The sequence below is a fragment of the Anas acuta genome, chromosome 3 (assembly GCF_963932015.1).
Source record: "Anas acuta chromosome 3, bAnaAcu1.1, whole genome shotgun sequence".
Classification (NCBI taxonomy): Eukaryota; Metazoa; Chordata; class Aves; order Anseriformes; family Anatidae; genus Anas; species Anas acuta.
In genome coordinates this window covers 46,817,453-46,838,528 of record NC_088981.1, presented here as the reverse complement: position 1 = coordinate 46,838,528, position 21,076 = coordinate 46,817,453, and the positions used below count along the sequence as shown (strand labels likewise).

The 21,076-nt window shown below is 35.4% G+C and overlaps 1 protein-coding gene across 9 annotated transcripts in view; it reads left to right on the top strand.

Annotated features, from left to right (window-relative positions):
- QKI (QKI, KH domain containing RNA binding) overlaps positions 1–21,076 on the top strand; it is a 154,034-nt gene that overhangs the window by 58,691 nt on the left and 74,267 nt on the right. For 8 of the 9 annotated variants that reach the window (XR_011094885.1, XM_068676948.1, XM_068676954.1 and 5 more), the window contains exon 3: positions 2,676–2,792. The exons of the other annotated variant lie outside the window; for it this stretch is intronic. Coding sequence is in view for 7 of the 8 variants with exons in the window: in XM_068676948.1 (XP_068533049.1) it covers positions 2,676–2,792 (117 nt within the window). In the remaining variant the exon portion in view is untranslated. The remainder of the gene's footprint in view (positions 1–2,675; positions 2,793–21,076) is intronic. 9 annotated transcript variants of the gene reach the window in all.

Here is a 21,076-nt window from a genome sequence, read left to right as displayed (position 1 = left end):
TAAAATAACAACTTGCTTGAACTATGATTACTTGTGACTACAGAATCAACCAAGATGCCACCTTGAGTGGAGTCCTGGTGTGGTTTCCCTCAGCTCGGATCTCTGATATATTTGGGAATAATTTGGTGGTGGAATAGAAAGTACACTTAGAAAACAAGAAAATCATACCAGATACTTTTGAAGATAAAATTAAATTTAAAAACTGCTTCATAATTAGCACGCCTAATGTTAACGATGTGGTGTTCATTGGGCAAATGTAGAATGATGTGGTATTGGAGGGGAGCATGTAAGTTGCATATGAATACAAAACTGGGGAAAGCTGGCAAGGTGAAGGTAATGAATAATGGTATCTGGTGTCAACAAACATTGAACTAAGTATAAGAACTGAAATTTGGGTGTGGGGAAGGGATTGAGAAGCTGGGGATGTGTTAATAGGGATGTGGTTTGTTGAGTAACTTTGAGTAGGTCTCAGCTTTGAAGTTTGAGTAACTTTGTTGAAGTATTGCCTTGTCCAGGCATCCTGCTTTAAGAAGTGGAAAAAACAGAGTGTCCAAGAGAGGTAATGAGAACAGTTTCAGAAACCTTACCTATCCAAAAAGGTTCAAGGTTCTAATACATAGTCTGGAAAGAAACGACAGGGTTGAGCTACTTGGAACAATTTACAAAGGCTCCTTGTAAGAAGAGAATGTTCTGGGAGTAGCCAGAGAAGAAACTGGCTTAACACTGAACAGAAATCTTTGTGGTTTAAGTCAGCAACTCCTCAGCTAGAATCCATGATTCTAAAGGGTGTCCTCATGATTACAAACAAAGTAGCAAGCTTGAGAATAATAAAATAAAAATAAAAATTAAAAAAAATCTGCTTTTTTACTTATGATCATTGTGTTTTCTTTTTTATTAAAATTATCTGATTTCTAATTTGATTATTCTTTTAATCGTGATCCAATCAATATAACAGTTGGCAGTTAATAAAATATTAGAGGCTTCTGACTCTTGGGAGATAGAGAATGTAATGATCATCACCTTCTGCTGGTAAAAAAAAAAAAAAAAAAAAAGTGCTTTAAGGGCAGCTTTGCAATGGTATTTTTGCTTTTCCTGTGGAACAGGATACATACCTATCTAGTGTGCAGAAAGTGTGTTAGTGGAGAAGGTAAGCTAGGTGCTATTTACACATGAAGCATGAAATGTAAAAATTCAGGACTCAACTTCGTCCCTTGTAGCTGGCTCATCACTTGTCCAGTTGTAGTGAATATTCCTTCATTTCCCATGGTTCACGGTCTGTGTATGCGTTCACAAGTGCTTTTAATCTTTAGCTCTTTTTTCTGCAGTTGATACAGACTTCATGATATTTCTTTGTGTTTTGAGCTTGGAATACTAAATTATTTTGGGAGTATATCTTCTCTCTGAACAGTTTAGCCACAGTGAAACAGGAATATTTTTGTTGGAGAACTTTAATTTGCTTGTGTTCATAACTTCTGTTCACTCCAAAATTATTTTTGATCTTTGTAGTTTTATAAGGATTTCAAATATGCTGAGTTATAGTACTAAAAACCACTTTAATTAGCTGAGGAAATGAAAGCTATCTTTTTCATAATTCCTTTGAACAGCTTTGTTTGCAAGATTCTAAAATAATCAGACTCCTGTCCTTACTGTTTAGTTTCTGTTATTTTAATATCTGTGCTTGAATTAAATCTTCAGTCTGAAATGTCTGTGTTTGTGTATCTCTTGAGCCTGGTGCTACATCTTCTCACTGCAGTTGTCAGTGTTGACATGTATTCTTAATGCTGCTTTTGCTTAGTGCTTTTTTTATTTTATTTTAAATTTCATTATTTCCAGAGTCTGTGATAGAAAATGATGAAAGGAAAAGAACCTGGAAAATAACTGTGAAATAGTGTTACACGTTAGTAATGGCTAAATGCCAGTATTACTATGCTAAGTATAGGCAGGGGTTTGTCTCATTATATGGATGTTAGCCTTCTAAACATGGAAAACTTCATATGTATGCACAATTGAGTAAAGTATACAGCTTACTGCATGAACTTCTGACACGGTGTATATACACATATGTATGTATTAACCTTGTTGGAAATACTGAAAATACTGAATTTGATGTATTTCTCAATGTTCTACACAAAACCTGAAGTTATATATTCAAACAACTTAAGTGTGTTGCTTTTCGGTGTTTTTTTTTTGTTGTTTTTTTTTTTTTTGATTGCTTGTTTTGCTGAAGGCACTGTTATGAAATGTTTGGGTTTTTTGTTTGTTTTACAAAGAGTTTCTGTAGGTGATGAGTGGCCAACTGGCAGCATGCTGGCCAGGTAGACCCCACTAGAAAAATAGGGAAAGGCAAAAAAAAAAAAAAAGAAAAAAAAAAAGAAAAAGCTTTCTGGATGGTCCTTAGCTGTAGGTACGGAGCAAATGAAGAGTAGACGTAGAGGCTAGAGGCCCTTCTTGAAGGCACTGTGGTGCCATTATGAGACTGCACCTACACCTGGCACAACATCAGTCCTACCACATGCAAGTTGTATGTGTGTCTGGTCATGCAACCAGAAATTGCGGTATTCTAAATTGATTTTAAAGAAGATGATGATTTAGAGGCAGAATAAACCTTTAAATTAGTTTTGTCAATTTTGTTTCATATGTTTTATAGAAAAATACTGTCGTGTTTTTTTTTCCAGTTTAACTTTGTTGGAAGAATCCTTGGGCCCAGAGGACTAACAGCTAAACAGCTTGAGGCAGAAACAGGATGCAAGATAATGGTCCGAGGGAAGGGCTCAATGAGGGACAAAAAGAAGGTAAGCTCTTGAAAGGTAGTGTAGTTTCAGCTGTGTCGTTTTCTTTCCCAACATGGGATAAGGTCACGTCTTTTTTATTCTCCTTTGTTGTGTTTTTACTGTATGCTTCATCTAGTTATTTTTTTTTTTACAGACTTAGCGATTAACACAACCTACCTTGAAGAAGTTAAATATGTGTGCTCCATAATGGTGCAATTGGGAGCCTAACTAGCAATTATAAAATATTCTTCAGTAATAACTAACTTCTAATTGTGTCAGGTGTTTCGCAACATAAAGGTAAAAATTCAGGTTAAATGTATTTTTCCAAGGAAGGGCCACTAATATTACAGGTGTCGTTAAGAACATTTCTTTACTGAAATACCAAAAGAGTGATTAGTGCAAGTAGTAGAGATCAGAAAATACATTAAATGTATTTCCAGCAGTGAATATTGTTGGAGTGAACCAAGAAGCACTGTGCTTCTGAATTTGTTTTTTGCTCAAGTGGAGTTGGGATATAATTAGGGCTGTTTCTTGCCCTGACCTGTAATATGTATGTTCTGCCCATGTGAGTAGGAAGCATATACTTTTCAGGATAGGGTCATCCTGAATGTTAAGTTGTTGTGATGTTAATTCCTGGAAGTTACATCTTTCTGCAGTCTTATTTTCTAGCCTTTTTCCCCTCTCTGGTTATTACTGCTGAAGCTGCATTAGCATCACCACTTCAGTTTTGTAATGTACACTTTGTAATGCTCTTTGTTCCAATAAGTATTATTTATTTTGATCCTTTCTTTAGAAAATCTTTTTTTTCCTTATCTGGTTAGTCACGTAATACATTCTACTGATACATGTGTAGCACATACCAATTAAAATAGAACCAATTAAAATACTGAGTTAAAAATCTTAGACTTCCCAAAGCGTATGATCGTGTTGTTTTCAAACTTCATTTGTTGCCTCTTGTTTTCATAAGCTGTTGTAATACTCTTATCTTCCTTTCTGTTATTCCACCTATAGCTATTTTGAGTACTTAGATTGACAGCTTTTGAGCAAAGGTCTGTTCTGATCTGTGAGAGACTTTAGTTGTTCAGGTTCTGTAGAAGTAAGAGGGTGATGATATCTTAAGTGACGGTAGATTTATGAAGGAGTCAAAGAGGGTTTATTTATTTAAACATTCTGGTTCTCATCTTTAATTCCTTCTACGTCTTGGTTGGGGGGAAGATTTAATGTATAAACTAGACCTATTATTATGGGGTTTAAAACTGTAAATGGATAAGCAGAATTCGTAGGATTTCTATTTTTGTAAAGTATTTTGAACTATGATTTCCTAGAAGTGGAGGGCGGTATGAGACATTAAAATTTCTACGGTATTAAAATTTCAGCATGCTTCAGCTGACATACCAAATTGCATGGGTGTAGATACTGTATTTTGAAGCAAAGCATATGGTTGCCTATATATGAACAATCTTATTTCTATAACTTTGTTTGTGACTATTAATAGCAGCCAATTCTTTACATATTCAGTTACACTGTAAATTTATCTATCTGTACATGTATCCTGGGGCAAGAGATTCAGTAAAAACATTACTCTTTACAGTTTGCAAACTGCACCTCGTTTTCGTAAGAGAAGACTATTTGAAAAAGAGTATTAAATGTTGCTGCATTTTAGCTTGAAGATTAATTAGAAGTTAAGACTTCTGAATGTAAAAAGTAGATCTTCAAAATATGGAAGATAATAAAATACAGTTATGACTGGGTGAATCACTAAGCTGTCAACCTTACAAGAGAAATGCTGATACGTAATCCAAAAAAGCGTGTACTTATTAATTCATTCTTTTTTTCCTATTTATATGTATTTTTTAAAAGGCATCATGTATTTATCAATAGTACAGTTCTTTACTTCTGCCCATAAATGAATGCGTTATTGATACCCCTTCTTTGTGGTAGGAGTGAAAATTTTAAGTCTATAAACTACCCCAGTTTATCAGGAATTTATGTATTTCTTAATAAAAAGAGCTGTTTCAGGTTCATTTATGCTTATAAATGTTGTAAGCTAAAACATTTAGGCATCTGTTCTTCAGAAAGCTTGCAATGATAAATTGAGGCTCCAAACTTTAATGGTCTAATGCCTTGCTGTTACTTGTAAGCGTATGTATATTTAAGATGGATATTAACAATGATGCTCTGATAAAGAACTGCAGAATCATCTTGGTTAGAGAAGACCTTAAAGATCATCCATCTGGCATACTGAGTCCAATCACTAAACCATGACACCTAGTGCAATGCCTATTAATCTTTTAAATACCACGAGGGATGGGAACCAACCGCTTCCCTGTGCAGCCCAGTCCGTTCCAATGCTTGACCCTTTCCTTGAAGAAGTTCTCCATAATATCCAATCTAAGCCTTCCCTGGTGCAACTTGAGACCATTTGTTTGTGTCCTAGGCTATTGAGATCTTGTCCAACCTCCCTCCTCAAGCAGTGTTGCCTAGAACTGGTTGCCCAGGGCCATCTGCTGAAGTTATGTTTAGTGTCCATGATCTCACTCCTACCTCTGGGCTTCGAACCTATCCAACCTATCCTTTTCTGCAGGGAGTCATTTCCCTAGATAACTTGGGCAGTTTTACTGTTTGAGGAAGTGGTATTTTTGGACCGATTTCCCCTACCCTTTCCATATATATATGTGTGTGTGTGTGTATATATATATATATGTATAGTGTTTAATTTCTGTGCCGAATAGAACAGGTTGTGTGAGCTGCTTAGATTTTTTTTATTTTTTTTTTTTTGAGAAAAAGCTTTAGAGGAATCGGGACCTTCTGAGTATGAGTTACTTCTTACATGTTTGTTGTTTTTTTGTTTTTTTTTTTTTTTAAGATTGATAAGAAAACGAAAGCTGTTCTAGTCTTCAACAAGGACTAGCTATGTAGAACTCGGCAGGTCAGCTAGAAGTTCATACACATGAAAAACCATGAACTGATGAAGTCAGTTAATGTCCATAAGCCATTACATAGTATGGTATGTGCTAAGCCACTTCAGATTGGTGAATCATTCATGAGATGTAAGGGGCAGTGTCTTACGGTAATTATTTACAAATTGGACAGGAAAAAACAGGAACCCATTACCTTCAGTAACTTGTCCCTTGTCTGATATTTTTGGAGCACAGAATACTTTGATACCATTGATAATTACATGAGATAATATTGCAGTTAGTGTTGAATATTAAATAATGGAAAGTATTTGAATACCAGATAGTATAATATTGGTTGAATACCAAACAATATTAAGTACCAAAAAGTTTGTTTGTCAAAATTGCTTTTCATGTCACCCATTTCTGATCTTTATGACTGTGTTGCTGTCCTGAGGTGACTGGTATTAGTAGTTTGTCGTTTTCAGACAGTGGACTTTGTTGCTATGTCGTGTGACCTACTGTTGTTGCTGCAATAGGAATTGTTTCTTAATCATTGATGATGCAGTTTGTGAAGCATCTTGTTTGCGAATAAGGTTATTCTTCTAAAAATAAAAAATTGAAATTCAAGACATGATCACAAACAGGATAAAGAAAGAAACAGTGATACTTACTGGTCTGGCAAGTAAGTACTCCTCTTGCTATTGGTTCTTGCCTCTCTTCCTCATGAATTATGTGTACAGGTGAACTCCTTAGACTTGCAGCATGAGATGACCAAATTCTTTGGTAGTTAATACCTTTGATTGCTAACTGCACTTTCCTTATTTTCTCAAGGGGCTTATCTAGGCTCAGTGTTTAAAAAAAAAAAAAATGATCAGGATTTTTCCAATTTTTGACTGACTTTTTTTGGGATTTGTAGGAAACTAAAGATAAAGGTTAATTTGTATTTATATTTCCTATATGTATTTCATATCTACAAATCTGATTTCCCAGTGCTAGTTATAATAAAGGCCTTATTGGATATTGCAAGGAATTCATTACTATACGTCTGATTCTCTATTCATATCTTGCTAGTGGCTGCAGAAACTAAGAGAAAAATAGGAAAAGACAGTGGTAACCAGTGCTGGAAAAAAAGCCATCCTGATTTGCTATGTAGAAAATTTTATTCTACTGTATGAGCTTGTGAGCAGAAGTAATGAATTAGAAATCTTCATCACATGGCCAAATCACTTCATCAGATCTTGAAACTTGCTGACAGATTTCCCTCAGAAAGCAAGGGAAATCCTCAAATCATTTGTATCCAAGGCTCAGCTGATAATCAGAATATCACTCTAGGCAGCTTTAGACAAATATAAAATCAAAGCTTTAATTACTGAGAATATTATGATTAAAGCCTGGAGACACATGAAGGAGATTATTGGGGAGGGGAGAGAGGTTGCGTACATTCGTCAAAAGCTAATGAATGTGTAACTCTATTAAGACCAAGGAATTTTCTTGCTTAGTCCAAATACACCTCTCACTAGTGAGGAAAAACACCAATTTTCACACTAGTAGTGGAGAAAAATGGTAATTTTAACACCAATACATGCTTAATACATGGGAAGTATTGTTGTTGATGGATAAGCAAAACACTGATTTTAATGCTCTCACTGATCATACCCTCATTGCATAAAACAGACACTGACACACACGTTGGGAGTCAGCTCTGTGCTCTCTTATCGCTCTGTGCTCTCTTATCACTCTGGCTGCCATTACCTCAGATAGATGGGGATACGAAGCCTAACAGTCACAGGCTTCTGGGTTGTGACAGTCTTGGTTGACTATGTTGTTTTCCCTGTTTCTTGAAAGGTTTAGTCAAAGATCTCCTCCAGAACATAGTATGAGAGCATATTTGTTTTTTCTTTTGTAAGAAACATCTTGTTATGATACAAGAATTATTTATTTACAGTTGGTTGTTTCAAAGAATCATAGAATATTTGAGTTAGAAGGGACCCACAAGGATCACACACTCCGGCTTCTGGCTCCACACAGGACCACTTGAAATCACACCCGGTGTCTGAGAGCATTGTCCAAATGCTTCTTGAACTCCTTCAGGCTCAGTGCTTTGACTACTACCCTGGGGAGCCTGTTCAGTGCCCAACCACCCTCTGGGTGAAGAACCTTTTCTTAACATCCAGCCTGACCCTCCCCTGTTGCAGCTTCAAGCTGTTCCCTCGGGTCCTATTGCTGGTCACCAGAGGGAAGAGATAAGCTCCTACCTCTCTCCTCCCCCTCAAAAGGAAGTTGTAGACTGTGATGAGGTCTCCCCTCAGAAGGCAGCAGACAGCTATGCAGTTCCAGTTTTGAAGAGCACATTGCTTTTCATCCATTGCAACAGCTTCAAATCACTTGTTCTTTCTTCTGTAGTAAGATTGTTTCATGAACCAATTTGTTGTTCTTGACCTACAGTGTATTTGTTCCCATATCTCTGTTCACCTTGCAAGCAGAAATGATGTAAGGTTTCAGGAAAGACAAGCTCTTGGTTATTACCAATCTTGACCTTTGGCAGGTCACCTTTGACAGGTGCAAGCGTTGTCACAATAAATAGATATGTCAATTTCTTGGGACTCACAAGCTTTTTTATTATTATTATGGTAAGGCTAAATATAAATTAGAAATTACCTTTAATGTCCTTTAGTTAATTACCAAAAGTGCAAGGAAAGATTAAAGCTGAAAAAAATTACCTTTCCTGTAATGAGGACATTTTAGTACATTTACATGCCCTATAGAATTAAGCCTTTCGTGCTTGTCAGTCTCTGAAATACCATCAACTACACTTTGATTTCCAATCAAATGTCTTAAGATCAGTTTAGGTTATAAAATGAAGTTACTAACATTAAATAATAAATACTTAGAGTATGACATCTTAAATAAAGTCTGTTAGTGCTACCCTACTTACAGGATGCTCAACTTCTGTGAAAAGCCTTATGTGTACAAATAAAGTGATGGTGCTGGCATTTTTGTTGAAATGAAATGTAGTTAACATATTGTGGCAAACTGTAGTTGTTCAGTGTTTCAGGATGAAAGGCTGACCAGCAATCATTATTCTTGTCTTCTGGGAATAAATTGAGTGATTCAGTCCTCTTGCCTCTGAAACCCACACACAAGCATGCTGCTGCTGCTGTTTGACGATTTCATATATCCGTGTTAAGAAATCACAGTCATAGTTTGAAGTGGCACTTAAAAAATACAAACAAAACCCCAAACGCTCTAACTAGCTGAAAAGATGTTTTTGGGTACTTACCTATACTAAGTAATGAAAATAAAATTCACTAGGAATAAAAAGAAATAAAATGGAATTAAGTGCTTCACAGGATTGGTCATATTAGCATGTGATAATAGTGAAAAACAAGCCCGTATATGAGACTAAAATTAGTGTCCTCGTATTTAAATAAATATCTTCTGGCCATTTGAGTGGGATTTCTGAAGGTCATGCTTACATTTTGAACTGAATCCCTCCTAGGTACTTCTTGTTGAGGGTACTCTTTGATAAAATTAACTGATGTCTGGTTACAAGAAACTCTCCAACTAAGGCAGTGTCAACTGACAGTCTAGCATATTGAATTTTGTAGATCGTGCTTTGTTAACTTTTGTTGCACATGAAAGCTGCAGCTTGTCAATAGCAGAGTACCAAACTGATGGCTACATTCAGTTGTCATCACTGTCAACTTTTGTGGCTCTACACTAAAATTTATTGTACAAGCAGACTGCTCAGTTATGTTGGAGATTTTGCTCACACAGCATGTTCATGAATCTACTGTGTATAAGTAGGAAACCTTATCTGCCACTTGTTAATAGAAAAAGACATGGCATCCAGAATGCAGTTTTGAAGGTATCACCTTAGAAACAATTAACTGTTAACTTCAGCATCTAGTATCACCTACAGTAAACTTTCCTCTGAAGAAACTCACTTTCTCATCAGTATGCATATCTGCATAGCTATCCTAATTTATCAAACTTTGGGAGGCTCTCTTCATATTTCATTTTTGACCTGTGTGAAAATTGACCTTTTATTCTTAAACTAACTTAAAAAATACCTATGTGTGTATACATTATATATATAAAAAATATATATATGTATAAAAAGGTTATATTGAGCTATATATATATATAAATAGCTGAACTTAGCTATTTAGCATATCAAAACTGCCATTTTAATATACAGGGAAGAATCTACTATATTAAGCTCTATGAAAACTCGTGTAGCTCTGTGCTGGAGAAGAATACTCAAGCATAGAAACCAAACCTGTTTAAGAAGGCGTGCGGTTGTTGATACCACTTTGCCTTCTGAGAGATTCATTGTGAAACATAAGTTATAATGAAAATAATTTTGTTTGCTTGTAAGTTAGTATTTTTTTCAATAGTGACTGCTTCAGAAAATAGGTTTTTCTATTCCAATTTTAGAACCTTTATTGCATTTGTAGCCACTTAACTTTCAATGCAGGAAAATGTTGTAAAGCTGGATTTTTTTTAATTATTATTTTTATTAAGAGTTGCTGAAGCATGGCCTTTTTCCCTTTTCCACCCACACAACGTATGTGTCTTGAATCATATCCATGGTAGTCTGGAAGTGGTGACCATCTGTGTAGAGGTAAGAGTGTACACTACTAACTGATAGTGTTAAAAAAAAAAAAAAAGGTCATTGTAAGAAAAAAAAATCCTCTTAGCAAGTTACTGACTTAATTACATAAGATAATTGAATGCGGAAGGGTGGCTAGTAGAAACCACCCCTCAGAAAATTCAAAAGGAAAGCCTGGTTTGAAGATAGCAGACATTACTTTTTGAATTGTCCCCAACTGATGGCTGACTCCAAAACTCTGTAAGACTTAAATGGACTCCAGATTTTCTTCACAGTGCATCATCTTTATTGGCAGTCTTGCTTGCATACCTCTTTACTTTCAGTAAAAATGTTCAGTTTGCATTGACAGTAGTGAAGAATACAGTGTAGGCACAATTAGTTTACTTACGGGAATGTGAGTTTTACAAGAATTGAATGTTTTCTTTAAGTTTTCTATAAGGCTCGACAAATGCTTCTTATTTGAGGCAATTTGGTGCATAAGTCTTTACTTAACAGTCTGAGAAATGCTCTTACTTTCAAGAACAGAATGATTTTTATTTTGAAGGACAGAAATTCAGGTGCCTGAGGGCCCTAAGAAATATTGCAAAGCAATATTAGTTTTTCAGGAAATATCACTGATAGGTATCCGATGCAATGCATCTTTCAGATAGGTTTATGTCATACATACTTTTACTTTTTATTGGCTGCTTAATATGTCCAGTATATACTGGATGTATTTCTGCAGTATGCTTAATGTGAAATTGTAGCTTTGAGCCTATTTTAATGCTATTCAGATGCATGTTTTCCTGTGGAATTTGTGGAAATTTATATGTCATTTTGTTCTGTTAAACTGGTAAATAGTTAGCTGTCTGGTTATTGAAATAATTAGATCCAGAAATAACTGACTTAACAGTGTTGAAGAAGCATGATAAAAGCTACTCCAGCAGAAACCAGCTCCTATTATACGTCAGTCTCATTTGTGTCACTCTCATTTGTTTTACTCTGTTCCTTGTGAACAAAAACATTATGATGAAGAGACAAGTGATCTTAGTTTATCTCGAAACTGGAAAAAAGCAGAATGATGTGTAATGGGAAACAAGATTTATCAGAGGAACCTTGAACTGTTGCCTGAACATCTGTGTATAAAGAATCCTCTATTTTAAAGATCAGAAATCTGCATCTTCAAACAGCAATTGACTCATCTTCATCTGTGCCATGGTAGAAACTGTCTGTAAAATTATTGCTAAGCTTTTGTTAGGTTGGAAGCACTGTGAGTGTTAATTGTGTTATAACAAGTTGACTAGGCTATAGCCCACAGCTGTTGATATCATGCATTTGTGTAGAAATTTTGAAAGGTTTGGAGTACAATTCATACTGAGTTGTTTTGAGGTATTAAGAAAATTATCTGCAAACATCTATATATGTTTTTACTCTAACTAAAATAGGTGAATGGCTTAATGAAAATTTACTGTAACCTGATGTTTTCTATTAATCTTGAGGTATGATAAAAACTATTTTGACAGGGTTAGCCATATTCTTTTTCATTGGTGACATAACTTCTTTTCAAATTATTCTTAAGTTTTGCAGGTTGGTCAATAGCATGAATGTCAGTAACATTAATTAATTAACCATGGCCAAAAGATAAGTTGATTCTTCTATATGCATGTGTATATATATTGTGTGTGTATATATATAATAATAATACACGTATTTATGTATTTGTATGTGTACATATGTATGTATGCGTGTATTTAAAAAAAAAAAACACTGACCCCCCAACCTTTTAGTTTTGCTACATAATCTGACTAGGTTTTAGTCAGCTTTGTTAAATTATATTGGACCATCTTATGTTTGTTGGGCTTTAGTTGCAACACTATTTTCTTAAAAAAAATAAAATAAAATAAAATAAACCAGTCAGAAGACAGAAGTTAGCACTGAGTGTTTTTGGTGTGTGATTATATTACATATAGCAAGTCGTTGACTTTTTAATAAAAATAAAATAAAATAAAAAAAAACACAAGGCAAAGATGTTTGATTTGGAAGGACACATGCTAAATCAGTAGACATTTGCAAAGATGTAAGCTTTATTTGAGATGTGAAGCAGAAGTATTTATAACTCCCATGTGTTTTGCTGTTTTAGTTACACAATTGCATTAAAAAATATTGCTGCTTTTCTTGTTCGCTGTACAACGTGGCTGATAATTGATTCATTATGTATTTTTTGGTACAAGGAGAGACATGTAGTTTCTCCTTTCACAGAACAAAGTGCATTTACTGACTAAACACTTTTACAACAACGACAAAAAAGATCAGAGAACTAGATGAGACCATTTTAACAGAGCACGAACATTCTTACGTGTAGAATCACACGAGTTCATAAAACATGAATTTTTTCTTCTAGGGACAACAGTGTTGAGTGTTACCTAAAAAAAAAAAAACTAAAATGAAGTTATCTCTGTGATAAATCCACTGATCATCATGAAGAAGTTGCTTTGCAGCATTTTAGCACCAGTGAACTTTTTCCTTACTTGGATTGACTTGTTAGGTTATAACTGTAACCTGTTCGGCTGTACTTCAGTGTGTGATTTTGCATTTAGTATGTTTGGCTTGCTTTTTTAACTTGCTTAAGAATTTATGTTGTGACATTATAATCTTGCTTACCAGAAATGATTTGTATTTAGACTTATGCTTTGAGTGTTTTTTTTTTCCTTTTTTTTTTTTTCCTGAATATCATTAAACTGTGCTTGACTTTCTATCTGGGAGAAACTGCACCTAGTTTAAGGCTTGGGTGAATTCCCTAGTCCTCCAAGAAGAGGTATGCAGGCAGAACCTGTTGATTCTGGGAAGAAAAAATCATGCCTGTATATTTCCCGAGTGTGTATTAGTTCTTGACAGCTCTTGGTCCTCAGTATTTTCTTCTGGGCTGCACGCAGGCTTAGAATACAGGTGGTTGTTTACTGTCCTGGATATGGCTCCTCAGGGTGAGATATAGCAATTTTATTGAGATAGATAGCAAAAGAGCGAGCACAAAACAAGATACCGCTATTGCTGAAACTAAACACTTGAATTACTAATTGAACATTTAGAAGATAGAGATATTTGACTTTCTGCTACTTTGTGTTCCAGGTAGAGAGAGGGAGGCAATCTGTAGAGTTTCAGTGGGACAAGATGCATTGAATTCCTTTCCAACTTCAAAAATCATTGACTGTGATAACAACTACCAATTGTAATTCCTAAAATGCCTGGTTGATTTGCTATTGAAAGTAGTCACCATCTAAAAACAAGCTTCACACATCTGCTAATACTGTGTTAGCCTTTGTCTTGACTAGACTTGGGTTAAAACAGATGCTATTAATCACGGGTTACCCCTTTTCTAAACATGCTCTACAGTAGAGTTTAGGAAGGATATGAATGAAGTTCAGGTACCTGGGCAGGTGGTAATTGTTGTGTAAAGCGAGAGTGTCCTTACTGAACAGTTTCTCCAGCTATAGCTGCATGATTTTATGGGTAGTCTTTCCCCTCTGTCTGAAAAGTGTGGTTTAGTTTTGTTGATGGACAGTTGCATGTTTTTATTAGACTTTACTGAGAGTAGTTAGCAAATTTTGACTGCTAATTTCTGCACATTTTCCACTTAGCTTTGGTGGGCAAATGGGGAATGTTTTGATGGGTGTAGTACCCACTGAATTGCATGCACACCATGCATGTATCTTAAAAATACAAATGTGATTAAAAATCATAAGGACTCAGTGTTGGCTACCTGTGTGGATGAGAACTTACTCACTTAAACTTGGTTTAAGGCCGAGTACACGAATCTGTTACCCTCTTTAAAGAAGACTTGTAACTCTTGCAGAAGCAGAATACAACAGAAGTAAAGAATGGCTAGTACTGAACTTGCTTGAAAACCATTTAACTTAATTAATTGAGTCTGACATTCAGTGTAAATTGTCTGATTTAATTATTAAGTGCCATAAACTAGTTATGGAACAGACACAATGAACAGTATTCATGCTTGCTTGATGAATTCGTTACCATGAGTAATTCTTGAATGTAATTTGGGTCATAAGTCAATTCAGTACTGTATGCCTGCAAGACAACCAAGATCTTGTCCTCTAACCTCAGTAGCTAAAATTAAGAAAACAGGCTATTTTCGATCGTTGAAAGTAGAATCTGCAAAACAGTGACTTGATTCAGGCAGTTGTCAATAGGTTTTATGTGCCTAACAGTATAGTTGGCAGCTCCAGTAACAGGAAGCCTCCAGCTATGAGAAAACGGGGAATATCAGCTTCTTGGTTTCACTAGAACGTGTTACAGAGTCACACAGAAAACTTGATGAGAGTAAATGGAGTCGGTATGGGAAGGAGGTGCCTAATTGGTACAAAAATAAAATAAAATTGCTACCCAGTTTATGGGAAGTGATATTTTCTTGTATGAAGAACTGATATCCCTGGGGAATGAACATACATGCACAGCAGTGTAGATGGAAATCTAAGTAATTTATGGAGCAGTTATATTTTAATAGCAAGAGCTGCAGGAGATTTTCCTTCTCGAGTCTTTGTAGGTTCAAAAGGATGTGTCTTACTGCTTCTGTTCGTTTTGTTTTGAACTAGATCAATAATATTTTTTTTGTCTTATTTCATGAACTTCTCTCTCTTTTTTTTTAATTTTTTTTTTTTTGAGTTTTAACTTTCCCTGCTTTTACTTGAAGTTCTTCTTAGTTCTCTACAGAGATATTCTGTGGTTGTCTTTTTCAGCCTTGGTCCCTGCTGACCTCCTTCTGACTGGTCTTATGCTTTATTAATCATTATAATAAAAGGAGGGTTAATTTCCGTGGTGTTTCATTTATTCTTTGAAAATAGGATATGCTGTGAAAGTGCACTAGACTGAATTTTGGTTTCTAGGAACATATAATTGTATTAAGGTACAGCATGATATAAGCACTGGAGTTAAGCTTGTGTTGCAAATAAGGGAATTGAGCAATTTGAGCAAGAAAGATGAGATGAGGCATTAGAAATTCATGGCAGACTTCTCATGACACTAATGAACATATAAAAATGTTTAAAATGCAGAAGAGCATTTGAAAATGAAGAAAAAAAATCCAACAAAAAGAATTCAAAATACATAAGTCCCAATAGTTAAGATGATTGAGTGGCCTGGAGAACAAGTCTTACGAGGAGTGGCTGAGGGAGCTGGGGTTCAGTCTGGAGAGGAGGAGGCTCAGGGGTGACCTTATCACACTCTACAGGTACCTTAAAGGAGGCTGTAGCGAGGTGGGGGTTGGTCTGTTCTCCCACGTGCCTGGTGACAGGACGAGGGGGAATGGGCTAAAGTTGTGCCAAGGGAGGTTTAAGTTGGATATGAGGAAGAACTTCTTTACCAAAAGGGTTGCTAGACATTGGAACAGGCTGCCCAGGGAAGCAGTCAAGTCACCATCCCTGGAGATCTTTAAAAGATGTTTAGATGTAGAGTTTAGTGATATGGTTTAGCGCAGGACTTCTTAGTGTTAGGGCAGAGGCTGGACTAGATCTTGGAGGTCTCTTCCAACCTAGACAATTCTGTGAGTGTGTGAATTCATGCTATTTACTTGTCTTGATGTTACTGTGACATTTCCATCATCTTGCATGGAGAACCACATAAGAGCTGTAGGAGTGTTTGCAGGGGCATTGCTGGGAGGGAATATTTGGGTTCCCTTGTCAGCGGTACAATTCTTTGTCAGGCTGTAGTGGATAGGAGTTCAAGTATTCAGGTCACATTTGCTGCTCAGTTGTTTATAGTGACCCTTAGGGAAGAAGCAACAGAAGGGATGTAAATGTTGCATGGACAACTGAGTTTCTGGAACACTTCAGGGCCTACAGCACTGTATCTGTGCTGGGCTGCGGAGTTTGTGATGTTTTTTCCCCGTTTTTTCAAGAGGCTTCTGAGTTAGGCATCTCTTGTAACTTTTGCTAATCTCCTGACCTTGAAAATGGATCTGTGCTCCTGTGAGACACCTCTTGAAGGGTAGTTGCCAATCAAATCAACTAGGAAGGTATTTTATTTACTTAGGTTATCTTAAAGCTAAGCCTTTAGGAAGATGAGTGTTGCAGCTTCCTTTGTTAGTCTGCATTTCCTCACAGCTGAGTCACTGGAAACACAGGCTTGTTTAGAGAGGAAAAAAAAAAAAGCTTGGAGATGATTTTTGCTTGTTTTAAGAAACAATTAACCAAGCTACCTCTCCTTCCCCTTCCCCATCCCATTCTGTTCTTGCTGCTTTAGAGTTTTGCAAGAGCAAGCATTTCCATCTATTGATGGCAAACCATAGTTGTAGGTAACAATTTCTCAGAATGCTGCAGTAGTTCTGCTAATCGCTGTTCTTCAGAGGTGCTGCTAGACTCTGTTTTCCACTATCTTAACCTTTAACCAATAGATTGCCACTTCTAAAGGCTCTGTAAAGGTTTTGCAAAAAGCAAGTTAATTTTTGTGATCCAGATGTATGAAATTGTAAGAGTCTGCACTCCACACAGAATGCATCCGTGAACCCAGAAATAAGAGAGGCCAAAATCTCACCAAAGCATTGCTACCTGGGTGGTTTCATGGTATGGTTTCTCTTAATATGAAGGTATTTTCAATGTGTTGAGAAAATGTTAAAAATATTGAATGATTCTGTATTTTGGGCTCTGAAATATATTACCTACGGTATAATTAATTGTACAAACTGATTTTTAAAATTTCAAGATACAGGGTGCTTAGATATTGATCATAACGATAGTGGGAAAATATGCAAAGAATGCTGTATTTAGTTACTAGTTAACCACTATCGTGTATATATTAAATTAATAGTAATATCTTTTTCATTCCCTGATGGGCTATATTCTGGGTATTGTGCACTCCCATATTTGCCTCTAAAACCCTGATAAATGTAATCTGTCGGAATGTTTTTAAGACAATAGCTATTTAATGAATAGCTTGTGTGTACAGGAGAAAAGAATAAGCTTGATTGCTTACAATCTGACATTTGAAAAAGCATTTTTTTAGATCTCTTGTATTTGCATATCTAATTGCTATGTAATCAAAACTAAGTGAACTGTAGCTACTTGAAACCAAAAAATGAAAGGCAATCATCTTTACAGGGGGAAATATCCCACTCATATGCAAGCCTGTCTGAATATTAGAATTATATTCTTCTTGTGTTTAATTATAGGTGTCTGACTGAGCAGTAAATTTATGCCTGTGTATTAAGAGTGAATGTGACCCTGAAACATCAGCTTTCCTTTGTTGCAGCAAAGCATTGGCATTGAGAGAACTTAACAGTGTTGTGTATTTTGGTGATAAGGGATTGTGCCAGAATAGCTGTTAATTACCTGCTTTGTTTGATATGGAAAGTAGTGGTTCCGCACTTTTCTTCCCACCAGTGACAGTACTCAATTAAAACTTGTATTAAACAGTGATAATGCCCTCGTTTATCTGGTGGGGAAGACGTGAGGTGAAAAAAATTAACAGGATTTTTTCAGCTGTTTGGAGGCTGCTTTGTTTTGTGGATTTTTTTTTTTCGATTTCTTGTTTTTGTTCCGTGTTGTTTTTTTCCCCTGCCATGAATCTAGCAACTATAAAGGAAAACAAAGTGTCTTGATTCTTTCTGACTCTTAAATGTCCCAATTCATTAATCCTGGCTATAGTTCAAGTTTTACAACAAACAACTTTGATGTCCTGAGTTGGAAGATGCTTTCTCTATCATGTTCTATGTCATTCATCTTTGTGAATATCTGTTGTCATGGGTCCTTATTTCACAAATGTCTATGTTCTTCATGTTTTTTGAAACGTTGTTGCTCACAAAAAGGCAGAGGGTGCTTTTTAAGTTTTTAAGTTTGAGCTTTTCTATTCCAGGTGTTTAGAACATGTTTTCTGATATAACTGGTTTTCTTAGCTTCTGTTAATATTTGGTGTATTATATATATATATATATATATATATATATATATATATATATATAAAATAAATTCTCAGATCAGATTTTTGCATGGTTTTGTAGCAACTTAGTGTTTTTCTCTTAGATTTCTTAAGTATGTGACAAAACCGAATGCAGTATTTTGGATGGGAACCCTTCAATCTTAGATACAACTCTCTCATTAGCAGTATTTTTTTTCATATGTAAATAGAAATAAAAAAAAAAAGAACAAGGCAAGGGCGTTAAGCTAGAAGAGACTTGTAATCTTTGTGGTTCTTTGTTTTCTTCTGGTAGTAATGCTCTGTGAAGAATACAGTAAAATTGAAAATGTTCAAAATACCTGTTCTTATGGCTGTTGATTTATAGAATTCTGACAGTAACACTTAATTACTCTGGATGAATAAAATAAATATTTAAGGAGCAACTTGGTTGCCTTACTTAGGAAGTTTGGAAATGTCTATGTTCTTAAAATAAATAAATAAATAAGGAAACAAACTTGAACCGATCTGTTCTGGAAGGAAAAGTTATCAGTGGCTGAATGTCTGATGCTAGACTAATTGGCCAAAAATGTGAAACAGTAAGTAAAAAGGAGTAATTACTGTAACAGCTTCAAAGTGTGTACACTAATTTTTTTTAAGATCTTGGTGAATATGAATATGGAAATACATGATAATTTAACTGGAACTTCAGAGCTTGAACTGTTAGGTGAATCAAGCTAACTTGCAATAAATCAGATTCGTTAGTTGTGCCCAATTATTGCAGGCAACCAGCTTGTTGAGAAGACATACTTAATGATTAGCAGTACTGATACATAGACCCAGATACAACCTTAGAATAAAATGGCAACGAATGATTTGCAGGTACACCACCACCTTATAAAAAGCTGTTTAAAGTATGTGAAACTTGAAAGTTTTTCGTGTTTCCTTGAAAACCCAAACAGAATCACTGGTTGAAGGGGAGAAAGCTAACTTCTATTTGTTACTGGAATTGAGTAGTCTGATGGCCAGACTGCAGTGAGAAGTCAGTTGGGGGAGGGTAACAAAAGAGGTTTTAATTGGGGGATTTTATCATGGTTTACAGAAAGAAAACAGAGGATGGCTTTGCTTAGATGATATCTCAGAAATAGCATGTTTTTGTAGTAGCCTGCTTTTCTTTTGAAGGAAATGCTTGTTTCTAGCTATATTAAGTCATGAAATCCATGGAATTATTTAATTGCATTTAATTAACAGCAAAATTTTTCACATGACTATGGAATTTAACTTTCTTCAGGTAATTCGTAAGGTCAATAAATATAGACTTTCCTCCTCTACCCAACTCCACTTTCATACTAAGTAAAGGGTGATAAGCATTAAAGAAAAATATGATAAGGTATTTTATAATCTTGACGTTTGAAGTGGAATGATCTCTGACCATTTCATTAACTGTTTTTCCAATTTCCGCTTTTTGCTCTGTACAAAAAAAAAAAAAGCAGAATGTGAATTTGAGATGCATTTAGATTAGTGGAATTATTTCTTAGTGTTGCAGTGCAGCAATATGACTGAGTGAGCTCATCCATGTAGGATTAGGTTCTGCAGTGATTAGATAGCTTCCTATGATCAGATATGCTTGTTGAAAGGTAGTTTCACTTTTTAGGTGAGTGCTGCAACCCACACTGTCCAGTCACAGATAGTCTTTCTAATATCACAGCTAGTTTCTTTAAAGTTCCTTAAACTTCTTGTGTGTAGTATCAAGTCCTAACTTCAGATAAAGTTGAGGAATATGTTCTTCTGGAATGAATCATCTTAAATGGACATTGTAGTTTTTCTTCACTGTAAAGAAAATAATAGGCCTATCTGATCTTTCTGTTTAAATTGTTCAGATTACATTTCATTGTCTTCGGTCACTTGAAAATAATTTGCCAACATTTTCTGTGCATTTTCCTTATATTGCAGTTAAGATTATACATTCGAATTTTATTTTTTGGGGGGAAGTATTTCATGTGTTTTAGTGCAATTTCCTATATTGATCTACATAGTTTCAAAGTAATGTTGCTATATTCAGTTTTGAATAGGCATTAATCTACTGTATTATTTTATAATCTCTATATCCATCTCTTTTTGCAGAGAGGAAAATTACTGTGTTGCAATTATTTGTAGTTTCAAAGTGGGGGAAAGTAAAGAAATTTTTTTGACTTCAATGATTCCCATTCCTAGACCCTTTTTGCCTGAGCATGCTTTCCCATTCTTTTTAGGATTTGTAGTCTTTTTTTGAGAGGAATTTCTGTATATCTAATTGTCGTAGAGTGCTGTTTCTCTGTCAGTTTTTAAGTCCATTATACACACTGCTTCTGTTTGGGATCCTAATAATTTTGCTTATGCAAACTTAGTGGATTATGTTTCCATTATTGGACAAAGAAGGCTGTCAATGAATTTTAAACCTAGAATTAACTGAAACAGACACTAGGCTTCTAAGACTGAATTGAAATTCTCATTTTGAAGTCTACTAACTCTTTTTCCGTTTGAAAAATGCCATCTAAATTGAACAAATAATTTTCTGTACCCACCCGATCCAATATTCCGGAATTTCATTTTAACTTGGATAAAAATTTGTGTTCGAGTAGCAAAGTCTCTGTAACCTTTGAAGAAACTAAAATTTCTTCTTAAGAAGTTTCAGGACATGAAAAATCTAAAAGCTGTGAAATGGCTTCCTCTTCAAGTAGCCCTCTAGAATAATACTGTTTGTTAAGCATCCTGGTCACAGAATTTATGTGCAACATGAGGAAAATTCAGACCTCTTGTCTCCTCATGCCACTGTAACATGAATTGATGGTACTTGTTGTTTGCAAAATATAACTATTAAGCATACCTTTTCTTTCTTGATGAAAACAGTGCTGCAGAAAACATGTCATAAA